The sequence below is a fragment of the Hyaloscypha bicolor genome (genome assembly GCF_002865645.1).
Source record: "Hyaloscypha bicolor E unplaced genomic scaffold K444scaffold_57, whole genome shotgun sequence".
NCBI classification, from domain to species: domain Eukaryota; kingdom Fungi; phylum Ascomycota; class Leotiomycetes; order Helotiales; family Hyaloscyphaceae; genus Hyaloscypha; species Hyaloscypha bicolor.
In genome coordinates, this window is record NW_020194559.1 from 734,681 (window position 1) to 760,679 (window position 25,999).

General features: G+C 33.7%; 7 protein-coding genes across 7 annotated transcripts; 6 read left to right on the top strand and 1 right to left on the bottom strand.

Moving 5' to 3' along the window:
* Window positions 1–2,608: 2,608 nt before the first annotated feature.
* K444DRAFT_628993 (uncharacterized protein) lies at window positions 2,609–3,274 on the top strand (the record flags this gene model as incomplete). The annotated part of the gene is made up of 3 exons (XM_024882990.1): window positions 2,609–2,658; window positions 2,744–2,780; window positions 3,023–3,274. The coding sequence occupies 3 exons, from the start codon at window positions 2,609–2,611 to the stop codon at window positions 3,272–3,274; spliced, it is 339 nt and encodes a 112-aa protein (XP_024737875.1).
* Window positions 3,275–3,882: 608 nt separating this feature from the next.
* On the bottom strand, window positions 3,883–5,673 carry K444DRAFT_384442 (uncharacterized protein). The gene is made up of 4 exons (XM_024872370.1): window positions 5,205–5,673; window positions 4,511–5,103; window positions 4,283–4,435; window positions 3,883–4,151 (listed from the first exon to the last, which is right to left on the bottom strand). The coding sequence occupies exons 1-4, from the start codon at window positions 5,410–5,412 to the stop codon at window positions 3,945–3,947; spliced, it is 1,161 nt and encodes a 386-aa protein (XP_024737876.1). The 5' UTR covers window positions 5,413–5,673; the 3' UTR covers window positions 3,883–3,944.
* Window positions 5,674–6,342: 669 nt separating this feature from the next.
* Window positions 6,343–6,612, top strand: K444DRAFT_483701 (ankyrin; the record flags this gene model as incomplete). Its single annotated transcript, XM_024873056.1, has 1 exon — window positions 6,343–6,612. A coding segment is annotated over one exon (270 nt), but the record flags the coding sequence as incomplete, so codon positions are not given.
* Window positions 6,613–15,570: 8,958 nt separating this feature from the next.
* On the top strand, window positions 15,571–16,080 carry K444DRAFT_527470 (ankyrin; the record flags this gene model as incomplete). Its single annotated transcript, XM_024874639.1, has 1 exon — window positions 15,571–16,080. A coding segment is annotated over one exon (510 nt), but the record flags the coding sequence as incomplete, so codon positions are not given.
* Window positions 16,081–16,262: 182 nt separating this feature from the next.
* Window positions 16,263–16,997, top strand: K444DRAFT_527474 (putative ankyrin repeat-containing protein; the record flags this gene model as incomplete). The annotated part of the gene is made up of 1 exon (XM_024874640.1): window positions 16,263–16,997. A coding segment is annotated over one exon (735 nt), but the record flags the coding sequence as incomplete, so codon positions are not given.
* A 312-nt stretch (window positions 16,998–17,309) lies between these two features.
* K444DRAFT_506083 (ankyrin) lies at window positions 17,310–17,642 on the top strand (the record flags this gene model as incomplete). Its single annotated transcript, XM_024873392.1, has 1 exon — window positions 17,310–17,642. A coding segment is annotated over one exon (333 nt), but the record flags the coding sequence as incomplete, so codon positions are not given.
* Window positions 17,643–19,098: 1,456 nt separating this feature from the next.
* K444DRAFT_384468 (uncharacterized protein) lies at window positions 19,099–19,593 on the top strand. The gene is made up of 2 exons (XM_024872371.1): window positions 19,099–19,114; window positions 19,212–19,593. The coding sequence occupies exon 2, from the start codon at window positions 19,254–19,256 to the stop codon at window positions 19,467–19,469; it is 216 nt and encodes a 71-aa protein (XP_024737881.1). The 5' UTR covers window positions 19,099–19,114; window positions 19,212–19,253; the 3' UTR covers window positions 19,470–19,593.
* The last annotated feature ends 6,406 nt before the right edge of the window (window positions 19,594–25,999 follow it).

Genomic DNA, 25,999 nt, shown 5'->3' on the forward strand with positions numbered 1-25,999 from the left:
TCCAAGCCCGACCTCATATCCCTCGCCATCGATGTTGAAGGCCCAATACAACTACCCTTCGCCAAATAACCAATAGATGAACGAACCGTATCGCGCAAGCCCTGCTGATAGTAACGGCTCGATATCTCTCCCGAGCATGCAATTATTAGATCCTCTTCAATAACAGTAGTAGCATATGGGTTCACCTTTGCCTCATCTTCCGGTCGCCGAAATAGGTGGTCCTTATTATCACAACCAAGGCTAGTCTTTGCCCTATCCGTCCCAATACCCCGATGTTACCTCAGATCCGACCGGTCAAAATATTCGATGTGCGCTTCCTGTCACCGATTCTCGAGCGATTGTACTGGTAGAATTTGAGAGCTGGCGGGTGCTATTGCCACTGGTTCAAAGATCTGGTTCGGATGCCGGCTTGAATGTTTCCTCTAGCATGACCTCTTCACTACAACCACAACCACGGCTTTGCTAACTATGCCTCTATACTTATCTAAACACCGAACAACCTCAATAACCTGAGAAATGCCAATCCGATATACCTTCCTCTTTGCCTCCCTCTACGCCTGCCATTAAATAATACGGAAGACTCTATACTCTTAACTACCTCCGTTAAACCTTTCTATATAAAAAGCCTTATAAATACTATATTACTTGTAGCTAAAAAACCATATCCCCTATATTCGGCCGGATAGCCGAGAGAAGCGAGCGGAGGTATAATAAAATAGTAGGGAAGGGTAATTAGCTAGATAATTAGGACTATATTAGTACTATAAGATAGAGAGATTTGGGGTCGAAGTTCTGGAAGACAGACTCTAAAGTATATTAGTATAGTTTAGGTAAAAGTAATATTTTTTATAGGAGTTACTATTTTTCCGTTACTCGATTATAATTAGTATTTGGTTTACTCTTAAACTATTAGTAGCTTTCTTATCTATCCGTAGATTAATCCTATTATTACTTATTATAAGTAAGGAAGAAAATTTAGAAAGTTTATAGTTAGATTAATAGTTTAATTAAATTCTATTATAGAAATATTTTATATTTAATATATAAAGATTTATTAAATAATATTTCTAAAAGAAAAAAGACTTTATATAATATATTAAGTAAGTAGCTAGAGATATTATCCGAGTTTTTTCGAGATAATATCCTAATTATTATAATTACTAAGTTAATAGTTTCTGACTAGGCTCTAAGTAGCTAGTTCTAATATCCGGTATATAGTAATAATATTCGGATATACTTTATAAATATACTTGAGGAGTAATTTAAGGTATATATAATTATAATTAGTAGTCGAGTAACTAGATTATATATTAGTATAAGTAATTATTTAATAATCCCCGATTAGATTTATTTATATATTCTTTTCTTAATCTCTAGCCTAATAAGTAAACTAATCCCAATACCTAGACCAGGTATTAGACTATCTTTCTTTTTATTATAACTTTCTATCTAGATTACTTATTACCGGGCAAACTAGAGGTCCTTTTTAAATACTATTACCGGGGCTATTACTAGAGTCTCTGGATAACTATTTAGAAATATATATCTTATATATTTTTTATAGGCTTTATTATTATTATTCTTATTACTTCCGTAAGCCTATATATTATTAATTCTTTACTTAGTTACTTAATAGTAAAACTTATTATAGCCTTCGAGGGTTTGGTATTTTGCTATAAACTAATACTATTACTAGAGGTTATTATCCGTTTCTAATCTCTATAAGATTAAATAATACTTATAATACTAAATATAGACCGGGCTATTAATTATATTAAATTACTAGAAAGGCTTATATAATTAATCTATAAAGAGGCTATAGGCTTTTAATAGCTTCTAATACTTATTAAAGATATTAATAAGATCCGGCCGGGAAAATAGGCTAGTAACTATTTCTAAGGAGATATACTTACCTCTTTTTTATATAGTATATTCCTGAAGCTTCTTATACTTCTTATAGTTATAGTACTAGTATATAGGGATATCCGGATTGGTTTTAGAGTAGGAACCCTGGTTATCTAGAGAAAGGCTAGACCTATAACTAATACTTCCTATTAAGTCTAGTAACGGGCCAAAGATCTTATCTAGATTATAGTTCGATAATATTAATACGTTTCCTGGACTATAACTACTATTCTATATAAAGGCATATATCTAAGAATTATCTTTATTAGGGCTACTGGGATCTATAACTACTTGGGAATTAATACCCGAAAGGTTATTATCTTTATAATATATTATAAAGTATATTAAAATAAACTAATTTATAGTATTTTTACCTAGCTCGGATTCGAGTTCTAGAAATAGATTATTAGTTCTTTCTTATAGGTAAGAAAGGATCTCTATTATGGCTTAAAGGTACAATTATTAGATAATAAAGGTAAAGAACGGGGGGCGGAGGTATTAGATTTATGGGTTATAAGGGACCTGCAAACTTTACTTTTTATAGGTAAATAAGGGCTTGTGAACTCGACTTTTTTATATATAAGTAGCTTTCCTAGTATTTATTATATAATATAATATAGACCCTATAATAGTAAAACCTTTTTAATTTTGAAATTGCTATTTATAGGAAAGGTCTTATAGTAACTCAATTACCTAGTCTAATATGGATATTAAATGTTTGAAAAAAAAAAAGTTCTTAGCCGAATTCCCCGAGTAAGCCGTTCTAGCCATAGTACCGCAGCCTCAGCCTTATCTTACCAAATCTCAAAAGCCTATAAACAACTATATATAAAGTTAGCTATCCCTATTTACGGTTTATTATAACCTATAAACAGGTAAGTTATATTTCTTTTTTTACGAATACTATCTTCTTATACTTCCCCTTATCCCTATTCCTTAGTACTAGTTCTAACCCTAACCTTTATTATAACTACCGTTCGAATCTTCTATATATTCCGCAGTAATATATAACTGTTTTACCTGCTGAGATCGCTATATAGATCTTAAATTATATTATTACGGATGCTCGGCCGCTACCGTATTATGATATATAGTACATACTACCCGATTGTATTAGTATTACGGATTTTCCGTTCGATCTTTTACGACTATTCCTTACTTAGCTTTGACGACAGACGGAGCGACTGCTCCGGTCAAGCTCAGGATTGGCGAAGCTCTCGAGTTCAATGACCAGAGAACCCTGGTAGCCTTTTTCGAAGACGGTCCTGGTGGAGATGCTATAACTCTATACAACGTTCGGTTGCTCGGCGTATCCAATCTTGACGACCATACAGCCACAGGCTGGAAAGGGCGGACTGCAAATGTTTGAAGGCGAAAACACATACGGTCACATTGGCACTTCGAATATACAGACACACAGAGCCAGAGAAGGGCTAGGAATGGCCTGACAAGTATTCGCATAGGCAGGATAGCTATTTGAATCATTTGAGGATGCATTTTAGATATACAGAAGTCGAGGAGGGCCAGGAAAGGCCTGACAAGCCACAGATACAGGACAGTTATTAGAGCTATAAGTAGAGGTGCAACTGCATCGAAGGAGAAGGGGAAGCAGTCTGGCGGGACAGCTTGCTGGGATCTAACTCCAAGGGCGGCTGGGACAGCCTATGAACCAATTAATCAATCGTATTTCAACTATGGTTATCCCGAGAGCTAGGTTACTCCCGGAATCTTTTCTCCTGGGAGTCATAACGATTCCAAGAGCCCACGGGCTCCCAGGAGTAAAGCTCCTGGAAGCCAATACGTTCCTGGAAGCCTTCCTCCCAGGAAACCTGCTACTCTTGGGAGCATATGGGTTCCTAGAATCCACACACCCAAGACTGAGGTCTTGGGCACGTGACGCGTCAGCCTTAGCCTGAGCCACAGCGGCCTGTGTGGCTTCTAATTCAGTCTCGCTTCTCGATTTCTCCTTTTCCAGGTAGTAATACAATATAACGAAAGCCAAACGGGCAAATCCCAAGACGATTGGGAATGGCGCCGACTCAGGCTTCCTTAGTGCCGGCCTCCTCCCGGGCCGCTCTCCTTTCATCCCTGTTCTTGCCCCTCTGGTGCCAGGCGTAGAAGCCCATGATGGCCATGACAGCCACAGTCAGAGGTGCGGCCACCGCCCAGTAGATCCAGAAATGGTTGCTCATGACGTGGGTCATGGTCGCCGCACTCCAGTCAAAGAGCGGCATTGCGAAGAACGTCTGCTGTCTCGTCAGCCGCGGATTGCGTCCGGTGATGAATCGGGAGGTAGATACGAAGTTCGAGCACGCTTGTAGCTCGACATGAGTCAACGATCTACTAGGGGGCTCCAGATGGCTCCTAAATTGCCTACCGCTATAAAAGTCCCCGGGAGGAATAGTGTGGTCATGAGGGCAATGATTTTCATAGCAGAGCTGTCTCGCTTGCTTGCCGCAGCCAGCTCCTTAGAAGCACGCGCGATCCCAATGTTCAGATCGTTGTCTCGCTGTGAGATCAGATTGAAGAGCTGTGCGAGGTGTTTCAGTAACTGCACGCCTACTTGGGTCTCGTCTCAAGGGTTGGCCCGTGGCTAGGTACTCACAACATTCTGCTGCGCCTGCATGCGCTCGCGGATGGCGCCGAACATCTCGATGTGCCGCAAGTTGCTCGCCAGGAGCTCGATCCGCTGCCGCAGACACTCGCTATTACTTACGGTTTGCAGCTGGCGGAAGCGCGACGAGGTGGCGTAGGCCTTCATCTCATCCATCTCTTTCATGGTGAAGTCGCTCATGGAGATGGTGCAGCGGACGGCGACGTCCATGAAGGCATATCGACAGTTCAGCGAACCGAGCATGCGTGCCAGCTGCTGGTAGTCGTGATCTGCGTCGGCAGCGCTGGCCGCTGCCACGGCGCCGTCCCAGTCGCCGTAACCCGTCTGGATCTCGACCTTGGCGAGGTGCGTGTGGATGTCGTGGAGCTCCTTCATAAGGTCCGCGGCCGTCTGCTCCATCAGCACCGTCGGGACGAGCAGCGGATGGCTGAATTGGGCAAATTGGGACTGGATAGTCGCGCGCACGGCAGGAGCTGAGATGCGCGGGCCCAGCAAGAGGTAGCCCACAGTGATGTTCTCGACCGAGTCGTAGCGCAGCACTGTGGAGATGGTGCCGTTGTTATTAGATCGGTGATATAAGAAAACTGCATCACGTTATACTCTTGTGCTCCACATTCCGCTGCTCGCCGTATCACGGGAGAAAGAGCACGGTAACTCACTTGGCTGGCCACCTTTTGCAACATACTTGCCACAAGCGCCAGCATTGCACGTGACCAGATAGTCATGGCTTTCCGGCAATCCAAGAACTTTGTTGATGGCCTTGAGCGTGGCCTCGTCGAACGGCGGCTCTGTGGATGCCGTCTGCTGGCGGCATACGAGCCGGAGCCCTGCCACCGGCGGCAGATCATCAAATGAAGACGGGCCTGGCTTGGCCAGCCAGCTGGCAATGTCATTCTTGTGGATGATGTTGCATTCTGACTGGGTTGGTTGGGCACCTTTGTAAATCCAGCACTCAATGCTGTGGATTTCCGTCTCCTTGTCAGCGGCGACAGGACGAGGCGACGGAGGATGTTGCCGTGGTCGGCGAGGCTTCGAGTGACGAGCCGGCGGTGATGGTGGAGGTGGCTGATCCATAGGAAGAATTTCCTATGAGCGTCTTGATACCCACTCAATTGCGGTGTTTAAGGGCGCTAATAACGGTGCTGGGTTAGAGATCAGACTTTGTCGGCATCTCAACTACCTAAACATGTGTGGGCATCTAAATCTTTTCCCTCTTTAAAAATAGAATCGGATGAGGCTCTGGCTTGCCTGCAGGACGTGTCTGCCACTCATTGGACATTTCCTAGGGCCTGGCTTTGAGCTTTCAGCCTTCAATATTATAATACAACACCTCGGCAACGGGAGGTCTCCAGACCACAATTTCCCCCTTCTATCAACATCAAATGCAGCAACGAGAGCAATTTATTTGGGCTTAGATGCTCGCTTCAACAAACCAGAAACTCGATGCGCTCGCAGGCCCACAGCCCGGACTTATCGAGAAGTACCTCCTGCATGAAGACGTATGGCAGACCAGCAACAGCCCAACACGGGAGGCTCGCACTCGAGCGGACATGCACCGGGAGCAAATACAGACGCAGGCAATAATTGCGACTGCGGTGGCCATGGCGGCCGCAACGACCGTCTCACAGACGTCTAAGGTCGGCAGCGACCTGGTGGCAGCCGACCGGCGCGGCTGGGTGCTGACCTGGGCGGCGCGCCAAGGGCTCACCAGCGCAGCGGAACTCCTGCTGAGCCACGGCGCAGATGTCGAAATGAAGGACGAAACGGAGCGGACCGCGCTGTCCTGGGCAGCGGGCAATGGGCATGCCGCTACGGTGACATGCCTGCTCACTGCGGGCGCTGAAAGTATCGAGGCTGAGGATGCGCGTGGGAGATCAGCCCTCTCGTGGGCGGCCGGCAATGGTCACGTGGCATCGATGCTGGTGCTGGTTGAGCACGGAGCCGACCTGGAGTCCCGAGACGCGGGTGGTCGCACGGCTCTTATGTGGGCCACCAGCGGCGGAAACGCAGCCGTGGTGCGGGAGCTGCTGGAGAGGGATGCCGATTCAGAGGCCCAAGATGTTCAGGGCCGGACGCCATTGGCATGGGCAGCTGCGAATGGACATGCCGCAGTGGCGCAGTTTACTGAGGCCATTAGCGGGCTAGCGGACAAATCCGAGAAGCGAAAAGTGATTTTCTGATTTTCTGATTTTCTGATTTTCTGATTTTCGCCCCACCACACCTCACTAAAAAAAAAAAGTATAGCATACACGCCTTATTCTCGACTACTCCTAACCCCCCCTTAGCTTGCGTGGTCCGTAAGGCAAATCCCATGGATTACGAGGTATATCTCCATCTCCCTTATTCTCTATATCCTCCGTACTGCCTATATTACTCGAATTATCTATATCTCCTTCGTTCCCTTCTCCTCTAGTATCCTTACCCTCCTCTGCTATAACCTCCTTCCCTATTGCCTTCTGACCTTGTATCTGTCTTTATACTCGCTTTCTATATCTTATAGGCGGTCGAGGCTTTGGTATAAAGAATTTTGCAGATACGGAGCGAGGCTTTCCAGACTTAGTAGGATTAGTATTAAATTAATGGAAAGTACAGACTTTACTATTATTATTATATCTGTAATTTATATAAGTACTATTAAATTCGCCTTCCATAACTATATAGTATTTGAAAGGGCCCCTTAGTCTTTTTTTATTACTATAAGTAGTATAAGCTTAAGAGAATTCGGTTCCGCAAGTATATATTAAGCTTGCCTCTAGATTTGCCTTACCTTTCTCTAATTTCTTTAGCTCCCTGCCCTAGTATAGCTCTATCTCTCTAACTTTAGCCTTATTATTAATTCACTTTACTACTTTAGTAGTATTATTAGATAGTATAAGGAAATTAAAGTATTATTATAGAGAAAAAGAAAGAAATTATATATAAGGAGGTCAAGGAATAGAGGGATTTATTAGTTAAACATATTAATAGGAGAGGATATTATAGACTAAGTCTGGATTATTAGAGAATATATTATAAATATTATCTTTCTATTTATTTATAGCTTTATTATTTTTTTTACTACTTTTGCCTTTACTAGAGCCGCTACCTGAAGCCATATTTAATATATCTTTAATAAAGGAAAGCTTTAATAATAGTATTATATATTAGAATCAAAGTTGTTTTCGGAAGGAGGTTAAGGTTAAGATTAAGGCTAAGGTTAAAGCTAGTATAGCTATATTTTTATTATTTATTTTTAGGATATAAAGATATATATTTAATATAATTATTTAAATCCGAATAAATTTATAATAAATAATACCTGAAAATAGAAATATTAGTATTTAATAGCCCTAGATTAAATATATTTAAATATTAAAAAAATTATAATTTTAGGTATTATAATTATAAAAATAAAGATATAAATATTCTTTCTCTTACTAACTTATAAAAGCTAAGGTATACTAATAATAATTAAACTATATTCGACCTATATAGTTAGCTAATTTACTTTACTAATTATAAATAATTCGAGGTAATTTAAATCTCCTTAAATCTCTATATATAGCTTATTATATAAATTTCTATATTTCTATATTTAGTAATACTATAATTATAATTTTTGAATAAGAAAAATTCTCTTATTCTAGTATATATAATTATATTTATTTCTTATTTTTTAAATATATAGTTATTAAATTAGAGAGGCTTAAGAATTCTAAATAATACTTTCTCCTAAGAAGTATATATTCTTAATAAATAGTAAAAGTAAATATAGAATTATATAATAATATAATTACCTTATACTAGTAATTTTATTTTCTATAAAACTATAATTCTATTCTATTTTTATTCTAAAACCTTTATTCTTCTTCTATATTTTTTTAATTTTACTATTAATACTAAAAGCTTCTATTCTCTACTAATATCTTCTCTATTAATATCTTTATTAATATCTTTATTAATACCTCTATTAATACTAAGAACTAGTATTTGACTATCTTATAACCTTCCTCTTTTCCTTTTTACTTCTCCTTACCCCTTCTCTAAATCCCTCTTCCGAACCCCTTTTCCGAACCCCTTTTCCTTTAATACTTCTTCTATTAATATTAAGAGCTAGTATCTAATTGCCTTATAACCTTTCTCTCCTCCTCCGAATCCCTCTAAACCCCTTCTCCGAACCTCTTCTCCTTTAATACTTCTACTAATAATACCAAAAGCTAGTACCTAATTACTACTTCCGGATTACTTTTATCTAGAACTTCTATACTATAAGTCTTTAACCTACTTACTTCTTAGAAAGCTAAATTTTAGATCTCTCTTTCCTTTTTCTAATATCTTCTTCTTCCCTTTTCCGATATCTCTTATATCTTTGGGCCCTTTAGAAATATTCTCTCTCAAATTTCTAAAAAAGAGGCTAATTCCTATTTAGATTTCTCCGAACTTTAATATCTTCTTTCCTTCTTTAATACTTATAAAAGCCTTTGGGCTATTATTAAATATTTCTATTCTTTATCTTGGAATATATACTAACTTATTCTTATAGGAAATAGCTCTTTTCTCTCTAATCTCGACTTCTTTAATATATACTTCTTGCTTTTAGGCTATTTAGATATCTTCCCGTTTGCTTTTATAGAATATATACTAACTTACTTTTTAGTTCTCCTTGCCTTATCTTTCCTTTAATATTACTATATATATATCTAGTTAGTACTAGTTCTTATAACCTATAGTTAGGCTTTCTATTTATTAAATATCCGGGTATTTTATTTTACTTTTACTTTATATATTTTGTTTTATATATTTTACTTTCCTTTTATTATAGGTTAGAACTTAAATAGTATTTACCTTAAGTACTTGTATTCTCGGATATATAAAACTCCTATAGATCTTTCGGAATTATAAACTAGCCTACTTTAGTTTAGGGAAGCTTTCTTGAGAATATTTCAGGAATTATAGTATTTATTATAACTTCTTCCAAAAATTAATATAGTATAAATATTTCTAGTCTATTCTTTTTCTATAGAGTAAACTGCTACCCTAAGTCTATATAAAAGTCCTAATTATCTTTTGAGTTAAAATATAGGTATTTCTTATTTCTATTAAATTAGATATAAAGGATAGCAGGTGCTTTTGGGCTAGACTATAGTACTAGTTAAGTACTAAGACTTTTTATACCTATTTTGCAAACTTGTAGTTTAAGATATATTATATTTAATAGGGCTTCTATATCTAATTACTTTATATTATAGTAAAACGTCTTGGTATTATAGTTAGGGGAATTCTGTTTTATAATCTTATCTATTACTTATAGATTTTCTAGCTAATAAGTCTTGGCTAATAGCTAAGAAACTTATTAGCTACTTTATTTAAAGCCTCTAGGAGCAGGAAGTTGCCTTAATAAAGACTTAGTATTAAAAATAGGTTTAACTAATTAATCCAAATAAGGAGTTTATAGTAGGAGTCTCTATATATAGGTAATTCTATATAATAAACTCAAGTTCCTGTCTCTAATTATATAAGTAAGCCATATAAGAAACTCTTTTTGGCCTATTAGAGTAATTCCTATCTCTGGTTATATAAGTTATAATATATAATAAACTCAAACTTTTCTTGGATTATCTTTAGAAGAATTAATAAGCTTTTCTAGATAGACTTATTAAGGCTTTAGTTTTTAAAAATATTAGTCTAGCCTTCTTACTTCTTTCTTAGATAATAGTTTGGCTTTTAGGAATTATATATAAATATTAGAATAAATAAGGAAATATACTATATATACTTTCTAGATAGATTAGGATAGAACTTATAGGATTCCTGTAATATTTTTATTAAATCTATAATACTGGCTAGTAAAGACTTTAATAACCTTAATAAGACTTGAATTATAAGTCCGGCCCTCAGATTTCCCGTTTAACTTAAAGATTAAGTAGTCTATAATAGGTTACCTATTATAGAATATATTATACTCTTTTCCTAAAGAGTACCGGATACTAGTAATAGTCCGGAAGCCCTAAAGCCCTTAAGACTTTTCGTAAGTTTCGGGCTTTGGGGCTTTTCTATAGCTAGCTAATTATATAGAGTTATATAACTATACGGGTCCGGTATTAATATAAAGTAATTAGTAACTTTATATATAGATATAGTATGGTTTTTAGTATAGCTAGTCTAATATATTATATATCTATATATAAATACCTGTAATTTCATTATTATAATATAATATATTCTTAATATATCCTTAATATATCCTTAATATAAAAATCCCTTTATAACCCTAGACTTTTAGAAGCCTCCTCTATACTAAAGGTAGAGTATATAATATTATTTGGGTATTAAACTCAAAAGGCAAAGAATTATAAAGGCCTTAATAATTATAAGACTTTATAAACTTGGATAGATTTAAGTATTATAAAAGTATTGAATTTAGTAGCCTGACTTTTAAATTATATAAGAACTAATTAAAGAATATTACTTTAAAGTATTAATTATAAATTCCAAGTATATATATATCTATAAGGAAATAAGACCTAAAATAGTACTAAGCTAATTATAAAATATAGGAAAAAGTATATTAGATATTAGGCCTATTTTTTCTTAATTACCTTAACTTCGGCGGATATTTATATATAATTTATTAGACCTTATATAATAGGTTTACTTAGAAGAAATAAGGTTAATTAGCCTAGGGAATTTAATAATAATAGTTAGACTTCTGTCCGGGGTAATAGGTAAAGTACTAGTAGTAGCCCGGATACCTTAGGTTTTACCTATAAAGCTAAAAACATTATACTTATTAATTCTCTATATCTAATAAGGAAGAGGGGTAATATATTTATATCTCTAATATACCCATTACTATAGAATAATACTTATATGGTTTATAAGATTAACTATAGTTCCCTTTACTAGAAAAAAGAATAGTAAAATTAAAAGAGGATCTAATAGCCTACTACTATTATTATTATTATTACTATTGGGATTAGCTTTAGTAGTACTTTTAGTAGTACTTTCCGTATTATCTTATAGCTTTTAGAGGTTAGTAAATAGAAAAGAATCCTGATATATATAAGTTAATTAAACCTAAAAACAAAAAAGGATCTATAGAAAAAATAAAGAATAAGAGCCAGAATTAAAAGAGAGAATTATATATATATTTTTATTTATCTACTGGTTTATTAGATCTCTTCTTATTCTCAAAGTCTTATACTTATACTAGTAAGTAATACTTTCCTAGGCTTTCTAGGCTTCTTTAGTCTATTATTTAATCTCCTCAAATTACTATATCTTCTAAGTATTTTCTAGCTCTTTATAAATAATTTTAAAATAGAGATCTTTATATAGAATCTTTTTCTGAGTATTTTCTAGCTTTTTATAAATAATTTCAAGACAGATATCTTTATATAAAGTCTTATCCTAGTATAAAATAAGGAAAATTATCCAGATATTCTTAGGGCCCAGATATATATTATAGCGGGAAAGATTAAAGATAGTTTAAATAGAACCTGGTAAGACTATAAGTTCCTGGGCTCTTTTATTATTAGGACTAGTATAGAATACTAGTTTATTTATATTATTAATAAATTAATAATAGTAGATAAGTCTGCTAATATAGAAAGAGAAATAAGGGAATAGCTACTAAGAAACTATATTAGAAAGAATAGAAAAGACTTAATTATTTATTTTAAATTAAAAGCTACTTATTAAAAAATATCTATTAGAATTCGTATAGAGAATCTAGTAAAAGAAATAAGAGAAAACTTATTACTGATTTCTTTAGAAAGTTAAATAGTTCTTTACTTAGCTCTCTAATTCTTTATATTATTAAATGCCTATTTATAGAGAACTAGCTATAAAACTATAATCTATAATTTTATAAGATTAGATCCGGCCATATTTTAATTTATAAGACCTTAAAGGGCTTCAGGTAGCCTATTACCGGTATAAGGAGCTATGGCCTAGGTAGTAGCCTGAATAACTCTCGTATTTATAGCCTATTAAGCTTATATAGTAGTATAAGTATTACTAGAAGAGTAATTAGGTCGAGTAATATGGCTTATAGTAAAAGGAAATACGGAAAAGAGTAGTTATAGGGCTATTAGAGCAGGAGAAGCCTGGGATAAAGTAGAACTAGTATCTGGCAGCTATATAGTAATAGTAACTAGAGGAATAGATATAGTAGATATTCCTAGAAGAAAAGATACGGAATAAGAATACTAAGAAAAGCTAGGGATCTAAAGTATTTCAGGTATAAAGAGGAAAGCAGATACGGATGGAATTCTAGAGTTATAAGATTTAAATTTATTAGTATTATTACTCTGGATAAGTAAAGTAATAGTTTCTATATTATATTTATTATTAGTAAATTAATAGAACTTGTAATATTAGATATTACTATACTAGTATTTGGCTATAGGGCATATAGTATTAGGGCAGGTTTTAAGAAACAGTAGTATTATTTTAAGAGATAAGAATTTGAGGATATAGAATATTTATATAGTAGATAAACTTAATAATTCTATTAGTATTACTCTTAAAAGTAAGAAGGGGGTTTCGAAAATAATATATTTAATAATAAATAATACCTATTTTAATATATCTAGTTATTTTATAACCGGCTTATTTAATTATCCTATATTATTAGAAATATTACTAATAAAGGGCTATTTCTAAATAAAGTCCTGAACTATTAGGAACTATACGAGTATTCTTCTGGCCTATATATTATTTATATACTTTATATTTATTAGAATAACTTACTTGAGAATCCTATTCCGTATAATAGTAATATTATATCTACTAGTTAGCTTCTCGGACTTTCCTAATATTAGTAGCTATCCTGAGGCTATATATATTCGGATTATATATTAGAGCTAGTAATAAGCTTAAATATATAGTCGGTTACTATTTCTATTAGTATTTCTTATATAAATATTAGCTATATTTATACTATAAAATATAAGCTTCTAATAATACTACTTTAGTATTTCTCTCGATAGAAACTCGTTAATATTTATATTAGTATATAAGTAAACTATTCGTATAAAACTATATAAGATTATATTACTTACCCCAAACTAAGTAATTATTAAGAATTATATTATAAAGCTCTATATCTATAAAGTAACCCCAGTACTATATCCTGCCTAAGGGCCTCGTATATAGTCTAAATGGCTTGCCGGCTACTATATTAGGCCTAGATCTGTCTTTTCTAATCCTGTAAATATTTTACAAGTCTATAAACCTATATATCTCGTTTTGGATCTACTATATATAAAATACTAGTAAAGTAATCCGGTCCTATAGGTATTAGTAATTATAATTCCCGGTATAGGCCAGTTCCTAAAAATAGTTCTATATATACTAATCGGAATTAGTTATATAATCCGGTACTATAATACTAGACCTAATAGCCTTAATAAAAAGTAATATAATTATTAGTATCTAATACTTCCTCCTAATAATAGAAAGAATAAGGGGCAGATATAGGGAAACGAAATTACTTATATACTACCGGTATAGCTGGCTTTTCTAAAGCTCCTACTACCAGGATTTAATCTACTAATTCTCGGTACTTTTCCCAGAAATAAAGTAGTCTTCTATATATATAACTAATAGATTGGCTATCTATAAGAATATAAAGTATACTTCGGTAATAAGAGGGAATTTAGAGCCTCGATTAGCCCTAAAGAAGTAAAAACAGTAGCCTATTTAAATATAAATCTGAAGATACTATTATATAACCGAATAGGTAGTCTGATTAGAGATTCCGATATATATCCAGATAATATTATATAAATAAGTATTAATATAAGTATATATCTTAATCCCAAATAGTAATAGCTTATTATATTTATTAATTAACTAAATCTAGTCCGGCCTAGGTATAATATATTCTCCCTTCTTGAACTATATCTATTATATTTATAATATAATTACCTTGGGATCCAGGAATCGTAATATTATATATAAGCTCTCTTTATAGATAATAAAATACATTAGTAAATAAGGCTCTAATCTTCTAAGCTAGGGCAAAATAGTAAAATATAGAAAGACTAACCGGGTTACTAGTAAACCTTATTAATGGAAGTATATATATAAATACTATTATCTATAATCTATAACCCGCCTATTATTTAGCTTACTTTATAGTATTATAAATAGTTACTTGTCTGCCGCTTACCTGTCTATTATAGTTATATGGCAAATGAGACTAAGCTTCTTATATATATAAATAACTCTAGTAATTAAAGCTATATAATTATAATTCTTAAGATCCTTAAGTATTTCCTTATCTATATCTCCCAGATAATACAGGATTATAATCTATATATAAAGGAAAGGCATATCTACTATTTAAGTATATATTTGAATATTCTATTCTTATAGTCGCCGTCGGACTATATATGGATTAACTGAGATTTTATATAAATCTTTTAATCTATTCGCAATTTTTTCTTAATTAATATTTATATAAGCCTATTTAGTAATAGCTTTGTAATATAGTAATAGATTTATTAAAAATTATAGTATTATTTTAATAAAATCTATTAAGTTATTTTAATAGAGATTAAGTTCAGGGTATGCTTTACTATTATAATATACTTTCTAGTAATATAAGTACTAAAAAACTCGAGTAACGTTACCCCTATATGATTTTGTTAATTAATTACCAAAAAAAAGTAATTAGCCGGCTTCTTAGTTATTTTAATAGTTTAATTTTCTTATTTCTAACCTCGGGAATATTAAGGAAGTTATTAGACCCTGTTAATAGTAATTATCCGTGACCGCGGGGCGTGGGGGGGGGAGGAGGGGTTCCGTCTTAAGGATTAATCCCCATATCGTGGGTGTGCACTGAAAGCCGAACCTATTGCGTTGTTATCATTCCGACGAACGGAAAATCAGAAAATCAGAAAATCACTTTTCGCTTCTCGGATTTGTCCGCTAGCTAGCTGTGGGCCTCAGTACAGTTGCTGTTTGAGAAGGCAGTCGCGCTGGAAGCGAAGGCCGAGTCCAAAGATGGAAGTTCCTGGACACCATTGTACCGCGCTTCGCGATATGGTCCGAAACAGGAATTACGGTCCATCCTGGCGAAGTACGGCGCCGATCCCGACCCATGCGACCATGGCGATCGAACGCCTTTGTCGGTGGCGGCTGAATTTGGGCACGAAGCCGTCGCGGAGCTTCTGCTCAAGAACGGTGCTGATGTCGACCTCGAAGACGCCAACGGCAGGACTCCCCTCTGGTGGGCGGCCACGAACGGGCATGCTGCTGTTGCGGAGCTGCTGGTAAAGGCAGATGCCGACATCGAGCACGCGAATCAAGACGGCGAGACGGCTCTTTCACAGACCAAATACAAAGGGTTCGAAGCCGTTGTAGACTTACTCAACGAGAAGATCGTCGGCCCTGCGTTTCCCAAGAGCGACCGAGACGCACTGCTGTGGTGGGCGGTCACGGAACGACACGCGGCTGTGGTAGAGGCACTCCTGGAAGACGGAGGCGACCCAAACAGGCCGGGTCCTATCGGCCAGTGCCCGCTACTGTGGGCTGCTGCGAATGGGTACAAGACGTTGTTGAGGTGCTGCTAGACAGAGGCGCGACACTCGAGCCCAAGGATCGATACGATAGCTGGAAATCAGTCGAGACTATTGGGTACGTCGACGGAGATCAGACTCCATTGTCCTGGGCCGCGAGGAATGGACACACGGCCGTCGCGGCGCTGCTGCTTGAGAAAGGGGCCGACCTGGAATCGAAAGACAAGGTTTCCCGAATGCCGCTGCTATGGGCAGCTGCAGAGGGACACACAGCAGTTGTGGAGCTACTCCTGGAGAAGGGAGCAGACCAGCAGCCAAAAGAACGAGATGATAGCTATGTGCTTGACAGCTGGAAGACAGAGAAGAGTGGTCATACCGCGCTCTGGTGGGCTAAGAATGGGAACCATAGGGCGGTGGCAAAGCAGTTGATCGACCAAACAGTCGCAACAGAAACGAAGAAGGAATCCAAGGATAGGTATGGCCGTACAGTACTCTCGTGGGCGGCCGAGTTTGGGCACGAGACAGCAGTAAAAATTCTATTATCAAGATGGCATGTCCAATGGGACTCGTCCGACTACGAAGGCTGGACGCCGCTCTCGTGGGCAGCACAGAAAGGAAGGCATGAGATCGTGGAATTACCCTTAGCGAAGGGCGCCAAGCCGGACTCGTCCGGTAAAAATGGCCGTACACCGCTATCGTGGGCTGCCGAGAACGGAGACATGGCGGTGGTTAGTCTTTTGCTTAAGAACGGTGCTGATATGGAGCGAAAGGACAAATATGGCCGGACCCCGCCGTCGTGGGCAGCCGAGAAGGGACAAGCTCTAGTAGTTGCTCTGCTCCTCGAGGAAAGAGCCATTCCGGATTCGCGGGATGCAGAGGGTCGGACTCCGCTGTACTGGGCCGCTGAAAAGGGGCACGAAATTGTAGTGGCAAAGCTTCTCGCTGCAGGTGCCGAGCTTGATGCAAAAGATAGTTGGAATAGCTACACGCCACTATGTCGAGCGGCAAAGGAAGGTCGGTTCAACGTGGTATGTATGCTTCTCGAGGGAGGTGCCGATCCCGACCCGAGATCAAAGCATCGTGAGACACCGTTATTGCTCGCTGCTAAAGGTGGCCACGCTGCGGTGATGGGGGTACTACTGGAGAGGGGTGCTGATCTCAACATGGTCGGGTCTTGGACCGATCGTACTCCTCTTCAGGCGGCCGCGGCCAGTGGGAACGAGGCAGCAGTGAGGATGCTGTTAGTCAAGGGCGCCCCCGTGGACTTTAAAGGGAAGCACTACGATGGTGAGACCCCTCTATATCGCGCGGCCGAGGCGGGGCACGAAGTTGCAGTAAAGATTCTCCTCGAGAAAGGCGCGGACGCCGAGCCAAATAGCCCGCTCACCCAGTCTCCGTTGTCGCACGCCGTCAAAAATGGCAAGCTGCATATGGCTAAAATGCTTCTCGACAAGGGCGCCGCACTGGAGTCCAAGAATAAGTATTATGATCAGACGCCATTGTCCATCGCGGCCAATGAGGGCTACGAGGCTATAATCAAGCTGCTCCTCGAGAGGGGTGCCGAGTTAGAAACCAAGGATTCTTACGGTCGAACTCCCCTCTTTTTAGCGGCGGAGAATTTTGGGAATGGTGGAGACAAAGAGGCTGCGATAAGGACACTGCTCGATGCAGGTGCCTATGTAAAATCTGTGGATGAGCGCGGGCGGACACCGTTGTGCATGGCCACACAACATTACCAGAGTGTGGCTGTCTTACAGTTGCTGCTCGAGAGAGGCGCCGACCCCAACTTAGGTGCCGAAGATGGCGAAACATCATTAATCTTGGCTGTTCGAAACGAGGCGGACGCAGTGAAGGTGCTGCTCGAGAATGGCGCCGATCCAGAGTTAAAGGACGGCAAAGGCCAAGCACCACTGTTGCTTGCAGCAAGGAATGGATACATGGATGCTGTACAACTGCTAGTGGAGAGCGGTGCGAACTTGGAGACGGAGGATCCAAAAGGTCGCACGCCTATATCGTGGGCTGGGTGGAATGGCCATGACGCTATCGTGAAATTCTTACTACAGAAGGAGCTGCTCCTGCATTCGTGGGCCGCGGCCCATCGAACCGGAGGAGGAGAAACCGATATTAGTAAAGCGTTTAAGTTGTAGCCACATAGGCAATTGAATGCTATGCCAGAAGTGCAGCCCAGCCTCTTGCCCAGCTACCTGCTTCATGCAGGTGCATATAATAGGTGCTTTGCACCCGTCTAGACAGCAACAATCAATGCTCAGTTCACCAATTCTAACATCCTAAGTAGTAGAGGTCTTGCTATAGCGAAGTATACCGATATAAAAGGCCAGAAAAAATAAGGGAAAATCGAGGAAGTCGAAGTTATATCAAGAACCCGGCTTGACTTTGATGATTTGATCGGACGGCAGAATACCTACCGCTTTAATCACGATGTTGTTGCAAAACAGTAGAAGTTAGTTAACGGCTTGCTTTCTCGGCACACGCGGGATAGGCACTTTCATATATCCATCTAGCATCTACACGTCCCCAACAAATTCCAATCCTTCTATATGGTACACTCCATTAGCAGAGAGTTTGTTTGCCTACAGTCGCCTCACTCACCGTCTTCCCTAATTCTCTACTCTCTATTCAAACTGCTGCCTCCCGTTCCGACGCTGGATATAAAAATATAAAACGGCTCGTCCTCTTTCTCTCTCAGAGGTGCGGTCCCGCTACCATCGACTGAGAAGTGTGAGGAAGCTTTGCGTGTCGTGGGATTATATTAAGGCTTAGGATAAGGTAGGTATTAATAAACACATTTATCCTCGCCTACACTTCCCCCTTTCTTCCTACCGCCTTGTGATGGGCACACGTGATGGCGCATGGACAGGTGTCAGATGTTGTGGATCTAGTTTCCTATTTTGGGTAAAGCTTGCGATCGGAATCGTACGGATCGCATGGGATCGCGTTTCCTAATTAAGTAAAGGGCTTCGCATGCTTGGCTAAGTACTAGGGAATATATAGGGAGACGCTCCTAGCTTTGGAAAGGGGTATCGGTTAGTCTTTTATTGGAATCAACTTTTGGAAATCAGCTATACTTGTAAGCGTTACTCTGCAGCTTACTTACCTTAACTACTTGTATATTACCCTACTATTACGTGCCTTATATTCTAATCGATCCAACCTTCGGGGAGCAGTTCGTTATGAGGTATTCAAGCCGTTAATAGACAAAATTATTAATGGCTGGAGTATTAACCAGAAGAAGCGCCTCTGCTATTACTGGGGCGATCCAGTCGGGTATCCAGGGGAGCGCCCAGTTAGGTACTCTTGGTACCGTCCAATCAGGAGAAGGAAATGGGACTCAGATACTACCAGAACCAGCTGGTAAGATGACGATAACGGAGAAGCTGGCGGCGGCTTGTTATTATATTACTGAATTAGAAGCGGAGATATAATAAAGGGGGGATCTGGAAAAGCTAGAAGCTCAAATTTATTATCTTGAGAATATTCGAATACTCATTATAGAACCTATTATATTACCGGCGGTATATTTGATTTATAGAACTCCGAAAATCCGAGAATTACTAACTTATAAGAGAAAGAGTATTAAAGAAGCTCAGGACTTCTTTTACTAGATAGAACTAAAATAGTATAAAAATAATAGAATTACCTGGGCTATAAATATAATAAAAGTTATATATTATATTTTCTGTTTTAAGAATATAGCCAGAGATATCTGGAAATATAGAAAGCAATTAGTAGATATTAATATTATAGATTAGGAAACCTTTATTAAATTTATAAAGAATTCTATTTTGGATTCGGAGAACTATAGTAATAATATCCTTACCAAATTCAAGAATATAAAATAATAGCCAAGTTAGAGTATTTAAAGCTTTATATCTTACTTGGATAGCCTATTAGATAATTTGGGATATATAGGTTTACTATAAAAGCAAAACGACTTATTTAATAGCTTGAGATAGAAGATTCGAAACAAGATTAATTATTAAGGAAATACTCTATAAAAAAGGGAAAAGCTTATCTCTATAGCTATAAGAGTCGAGAATAACTTGAATCTATTTACTTAATAGAAATATAATAATAAGCTAATAGAATAATAAAAGAAAGGAAATTAGAAAAAAGAAAAAGGAGATAATAAAAAGAAGCAAAAAAGAAGTATATTTCCGTTATAGGATTTATATAACCGGAATAGTAAAGGTATAATAATAGGGTCTAATATAGTATCCGTATTGAAATCTATAAGATCGGATATAATTTACTTTATCTACTAAAAAAAGAGTTACTATATTACTACCTGCCCAAATCGGGGAAAACCGACTTGCTATAACTATAATAAGTCTAGCTATAAAGTATATAAGTACTTAGAACCAAAAAAGACGGGAAATAGTTATACTTTATAATAGTTATACTCGTTTATATTATAGAGGGCAAAGCTCCTGAAACGAGAATAGTAATTGAGATTATTATTAAAATAAGAAAAGATAAGTATAGGATTAGAATATTAGTTAATTCGGGTATAGAAGCTAATTATATAAAGAGAAAACTAGTTTTAAATATGGGAATTCCGTTAATATTAAGAATAACTCTCTTAATTTTACTAGAGGAAACCAGGATCTATTTATATAGAAATTATATTCTTGGAATTATTACCGAGGATATACTAGGAAACCGAAAAAAGGCTAATATATATTTTATATTATATAATTTTAATCTAAACTATATTAATCTAATACTTGAATTTCTATAGCTTTACTAGGTTAATTCCCTGATTTCCTTTAGGGAAATAATATAGAAATATTAGATTTGACTATAGAAAATTGAAGTTCTAAATACTAGGAAGTTTACTAAAGTAGTAAAGTATAAAATATATGTTTTTCTATTAATTACCTATCCTATAATAGATAACTAAAGAATTATTACTATTATTATAAATAGAATAGCTATATTTTTCAAGAAGTATTAAAACCTTTTTCAAGTATTCTCAATAAAGGCTATAAATATATTATTTAACTATTATATAATAGAGTATTATATAAATCTGAAACCAGGATTCCAATTACTATATAGTTCTATATATATTTTATTAGAAAGAGAGCTTGAAATTCTTCGGGAATATTTTAATACTAGCTTGAAAAAGAAATAAATCTATTATTCTATTAGCCTAGCTAATATTCCAATTATATTTGTTTTAAAGAAAGAAGGCAGCCTATATTTCTATATTAATTATTAGAGTCTAAATAGAATTACTATTAAGAACCGAATACTATTACTACTTATTAGTAAGATAATAGATAGGCTTTATAAAGTAAAGATATATATAAAGCTAGATTTGAAAGATACTTAATATTAGTTATAAATCCGGAAAGGCAATAAATAGAAAACGGTATTTCGAATATACTATAAATATTTTAAATATTATATTATATCTTTTAAACTCTCTAATATTCTAGTAATATTTCAGGTATATATTAACTATATATTAGTAAGCCTTATAGATATTATTTATATAGTTTATTTAAATAATATTTTAATTTATTTAGAGAACCTAGAATAGTATATAGTAGTAGTCTAATATATATTCGAGTAATTATAATAATACTAGCTTTTTATAAACTTAATAAAACATAAGTTTTATATAGAAAAGATAGAATTCCTGGGATTTATAATTAGCCCAGATAGTATAGAAATAGAAGCTAGCCGGATTATAGTTATTAGGAAATAGCTGGCCCCGAAAAATAATATCCGGAAAATCCAAGTATTTTTGGGTTTTATTAACTTTTACTAGAGATTTATTTATAGATATTTTAGGATAATAAAAGAATTAACTAATTTATTAAAAACTAATAAAAAACCGTAATATTATTTTAGCTAAACGAATAAAGCAGATAAGGTTTTTAGGGAGCTGAAAATTATATTTATAATAGTATTAATTTTTTATTATTTTAATCTAGTTTTAAAAATTTATATAGAAACGAATATTTCAGGATTTATAATTATAGATATAATTTCCCAGCTTTTTAGTAAAGAGATAGAAGCCAGATAATATCCTATTATCTTTTATTTAAAAAAGATAACTATAATTAAAAATAGATATAAGATATATAATTCTGAATTTTTGGCTATTATTCTAGTATTCTATACTTAGTAGTATTATCTAATATATATTCGGTATATTATTATTATTAAAATAGATTATAATAACTTAAAATATTTTATAATTAAAAGAAAACTAAATGGTTAATAGATAAAATAGATAAAAGAGCTGGCTGCTTTTAATTTCGTTTTAAAATACCGGCCGGAATATAATAATTCCGCTAATAGACTATTAAGGAGGCTAGACTTTATAATAAATATAGATAAAGATATTTTACTATTTATATTTTATAATAAGCTATAGAATATAGAATAGAGAGTTCTATAAGTAGTAGTAATAAAATACTATACTATTTTTATAATATTATAATATAAGGCCCAAAAGAAAAAAGATAAATACTTTTTAATTAATAAAATACTAAAGAATTCCGAAGAGGAAATCTATTTTAGTAATAGAATAATACCAGAAATATTACTATTTGAGTCTATTATTAGTATAACTAGTTATAAATAGTATATATTACGGATTTTAGCTATATAGATAACTAGATCTGAAATAATATATAAAAAAAGCAGAAAGATATTACTTGAACTACTATTATAGTATTAAAGACTCGATCTATTAATATAATACCAGTAATATAAATAGTTCTTAAAAGAGACTTTTATTAGAGCTATTAAGATTTGGGAACTTAATATATCTAGATTATTAAGATATTAAAATACTATCTATATATTAAATAAGCCGGCTCTTAAAGAAAAATTACTATAAGCTAACTATAATAATTCTATAAATAGGTATTTTGGAGCTAGTAAAATACTAGAAATTCTTTAGAGAAAGTATTTCTAGTAAAATATAAGAAAGAATATAAAAGACTATATTAGAACTTATCTTATATATTAATAGACTAAGGTAAAAAGATATTTACTATATAATATATTTAGTTTATTTCCTATCTCCTCTAAGCTATAACAAGAAATTACTATAAACTTTATTACGGGACTGTTTTTTTCTAGATTTTATAATAATATATATAATTCTATACTTATTATTATTAATAAATATACGAAAATAATATAATATATTCCGATTATTAAAGAGATCTCAATTCCTGAGCTAGTAGAGCTATTTATATATTATATTATTAAAGGCTTTAGTATACCTACAGATATAATCTCTAATAGAGGATCTGTTTTTATAAATAAGTTTTAGTTAAATCTGTATTTTTATTTAAAGATTTAATAATAGTTAAATATAATATTCTATTTATAAACTAATAAATAAATAGAGAATCCAATCCAAACTCTAGAATAATATTTAAGGTATTATATTAGCTATTAATAAAATAACTAGGTAATAAAGCTTACTTTTATAGAATTTATATATAATAACTCTATATATTTAATAATAGAAATATTTCTATTTTATATATTATATAGATTCTATTCTAGTATTAAACTATATATTAAGAATAATATTCTAAAAAAAGAAATACCGGTAATATAGAAAAGAATATAAAGAATTCAAATAGAATAGAAAGTACTAGAGAAGTAATAGTAAAAAGTAGTAAATATATAGAAAAAGTACTATAATAAAAAATATATTAATAAAGAGTTTAAAATATATAATAAAGTTATACTTTATATAAAAAATATTCGATAGCTATAACCTAATATAAAGCTAGTAAATAGATATCTCGGCTTCTTTAAAGTTCTAGAAATTATAAAAATATATAAATAGATATATTATTTGAAATTACTATTATTATATTAGATCTATAATATTTTTTATATTTCTCTCTTAAAACCATAATACCTATAAGCTAATACTATAGTAGAACCAGAACTAGTTAAGATTAAAAATAAAAAGGAATTCGAGATAAAATCTATTATAGCCTATAAAAAGGGCAGAAAAAAAAGAGAATATTTCATTTATTAGAAGAGCTATTTACTAGTAGATAATATATAAGAACTATTAAGTAATCTAGAGAATATAGCTTAAGAATTATAAGAATATTTGGAAAAGAGTAATATTATAATACTATTAGCTAAATAGAGATATAAAAAATAAATACTTTTATTAGAAAACTATTAAAAACCATATATTTATTTTTAGAAAAACTATATAAAAATTATTAAAAACTCTAAAAACTTTAATTTCTATATTCTATAAATATTCTATTTTTATAACTACTTTCTATTATTCTTCTTATTATTTTTATTAGAATTCTCTCGAAAAATAGATAGTAAATTGGCCCAGAAAGCTATTAGCTATTAGTAAAAAATAAAGAGAAAATAAACTTATTTAATACTAAAGAATATTAATTATATTTTTAAGAATACTTTATATTTATATTAAGCTAATAAGAATTACTTAATCTATTTCTTAGATTATTAAAGAAATCTGTTAGCTTTAAATAATAGCTTTAATATAAGAAGTATATAAAGTTTAATATAAAAGAAAAGTAGTAATAGCCTTTTCTCTTTTGGGTAAAGACTAGATAAGGTACTTATATATATCTATAGCTTAGAAAAGGCGGTTTAACTATATTATATATATTTAAAGAACCTTAAATAGTATTAGAATAGGGAATTAAAAAAGGAAATTATAATTTATAGAATTATATTTTTTATTCTTAGAATAGTAGTAATTATATATTAAATAGTTATTATTCTTAATATAAATAAGGTCGGGAAATTTAGTAATATTCTTGAAATATCGAAAATAATAAAAGTAAATTAAGACTATAGAAGTATTAGCCAAATAGTTAGTAATAGGCTAATAAGTACTAAAAGAAGGATTTATCTTAATAAATAAAGAAGTAGAAAAAGAAATTAAAAGAAAGCTTGAAAAAAGCTTAAAGGAACTTAAAAAAGACTTAAAAAAGGCTTAGAAAAGAAAGATAAGAGATAAAAAAAAGCTAGATATAGTATTATAATTAAAGGAAAAGAAGATTAGTTAATAGAAAAAGAAAAGCCTTTTTATATTATTTTTTTCCCGAATAGTAATTATAAATTCGAAACCGGCTTTATATTAGAAATTTCCAGAAATTTCTAAAAAAGAAATTTATAAATAAATTAAAAAATCGGATTAATTTTTTTAAGCTTTTAGGCCTATAAAATAATAATTTATTTATAAATAGAGGCTAAATTAGAATTTATAAACTAATTAAGAAATCGAATAAGCTTTATATCTAATAATATATATTATATTTATATTATTTTTATAAGAGGGAATTATTAGAAGTAATTTATAAGTTAATTAGATAGAATTAATAAATTATATCCTTAATTCTATTATCTAATATAATAATAGAGTAATTATAGAAAGTCTTTAGAGAAAGCTAGTAGCCAGGAAAGTTTCAGGAGAATATTTATAAAGCTATTTGTAGTTTTCTCAGGCCTTTTAGGAATAAGAGCCTAGAAAAGGAATTAATATAATAGATATATATAATAGTATATAGATAAATATTAAATATTATAGATCTAGTTTTCTATTTTAGATAAAGCTTATAATTGGAATTATATGAATTATATAAAATCGCATTTCCTAATTAAATAAAAGGCTTTATATACTTGACTAAATACTAGAAAATATATAGGAAGATACTTCTAGCTTTAGAAAGAAGTATTAATTAGTCTTTTATTAAAATTAACTCTTGGAAATTAATTATATTTATAAGTATTACTCTATAGCTTATTTATCTTAACTATTTATATATTATCTTACTATTATATATCTTATATACCTAAAATCCTATAGCTAGATTTATATAACTCTTGAAATTAGATAGATTTTAAGCTTTATATTAAGAGTTAGTATAAGAAAAAAATATTTATATTATTTAAATAATTCTAGAATAGTTTT

What these genes read in the sequence shown, in the direction of transcription:
- K444DRAFT_384442 (XM_024872370.1), bottom strand. Translation starts at nt 5,412, where the DNA reads ATGACATTGCCAGCTGGCTGGCCAAGCCAGGCCCGTCTTCATTTGATG. An exon ending in TGCAGGCGCAGCAGAATGTT is followed by an intron (nt 4,436 to 4,510) that starts GTGAGTACCTAG and finishes CACCTCGCACAG; the next exon opens with CTCTTCAATCTGATCTCACA. An exon ending in TCCCGGGGACTTTTATAGCG is followed by an intron (nt 4,152 to 4,282) that starts GTAGGCAATTTA and finishes ACGAGACAGCAG; the next exon opens with ACGTTCTTCGCAATGCCGCT.
- K444DRAFT_384468 (XM_024872371.1), top strand. Translation starts at nt 19,254, where the DNA reads ATGGCTGGAGTATTAACCAGAAGAAGCGCCTCTGCTATTACTGGGGCG.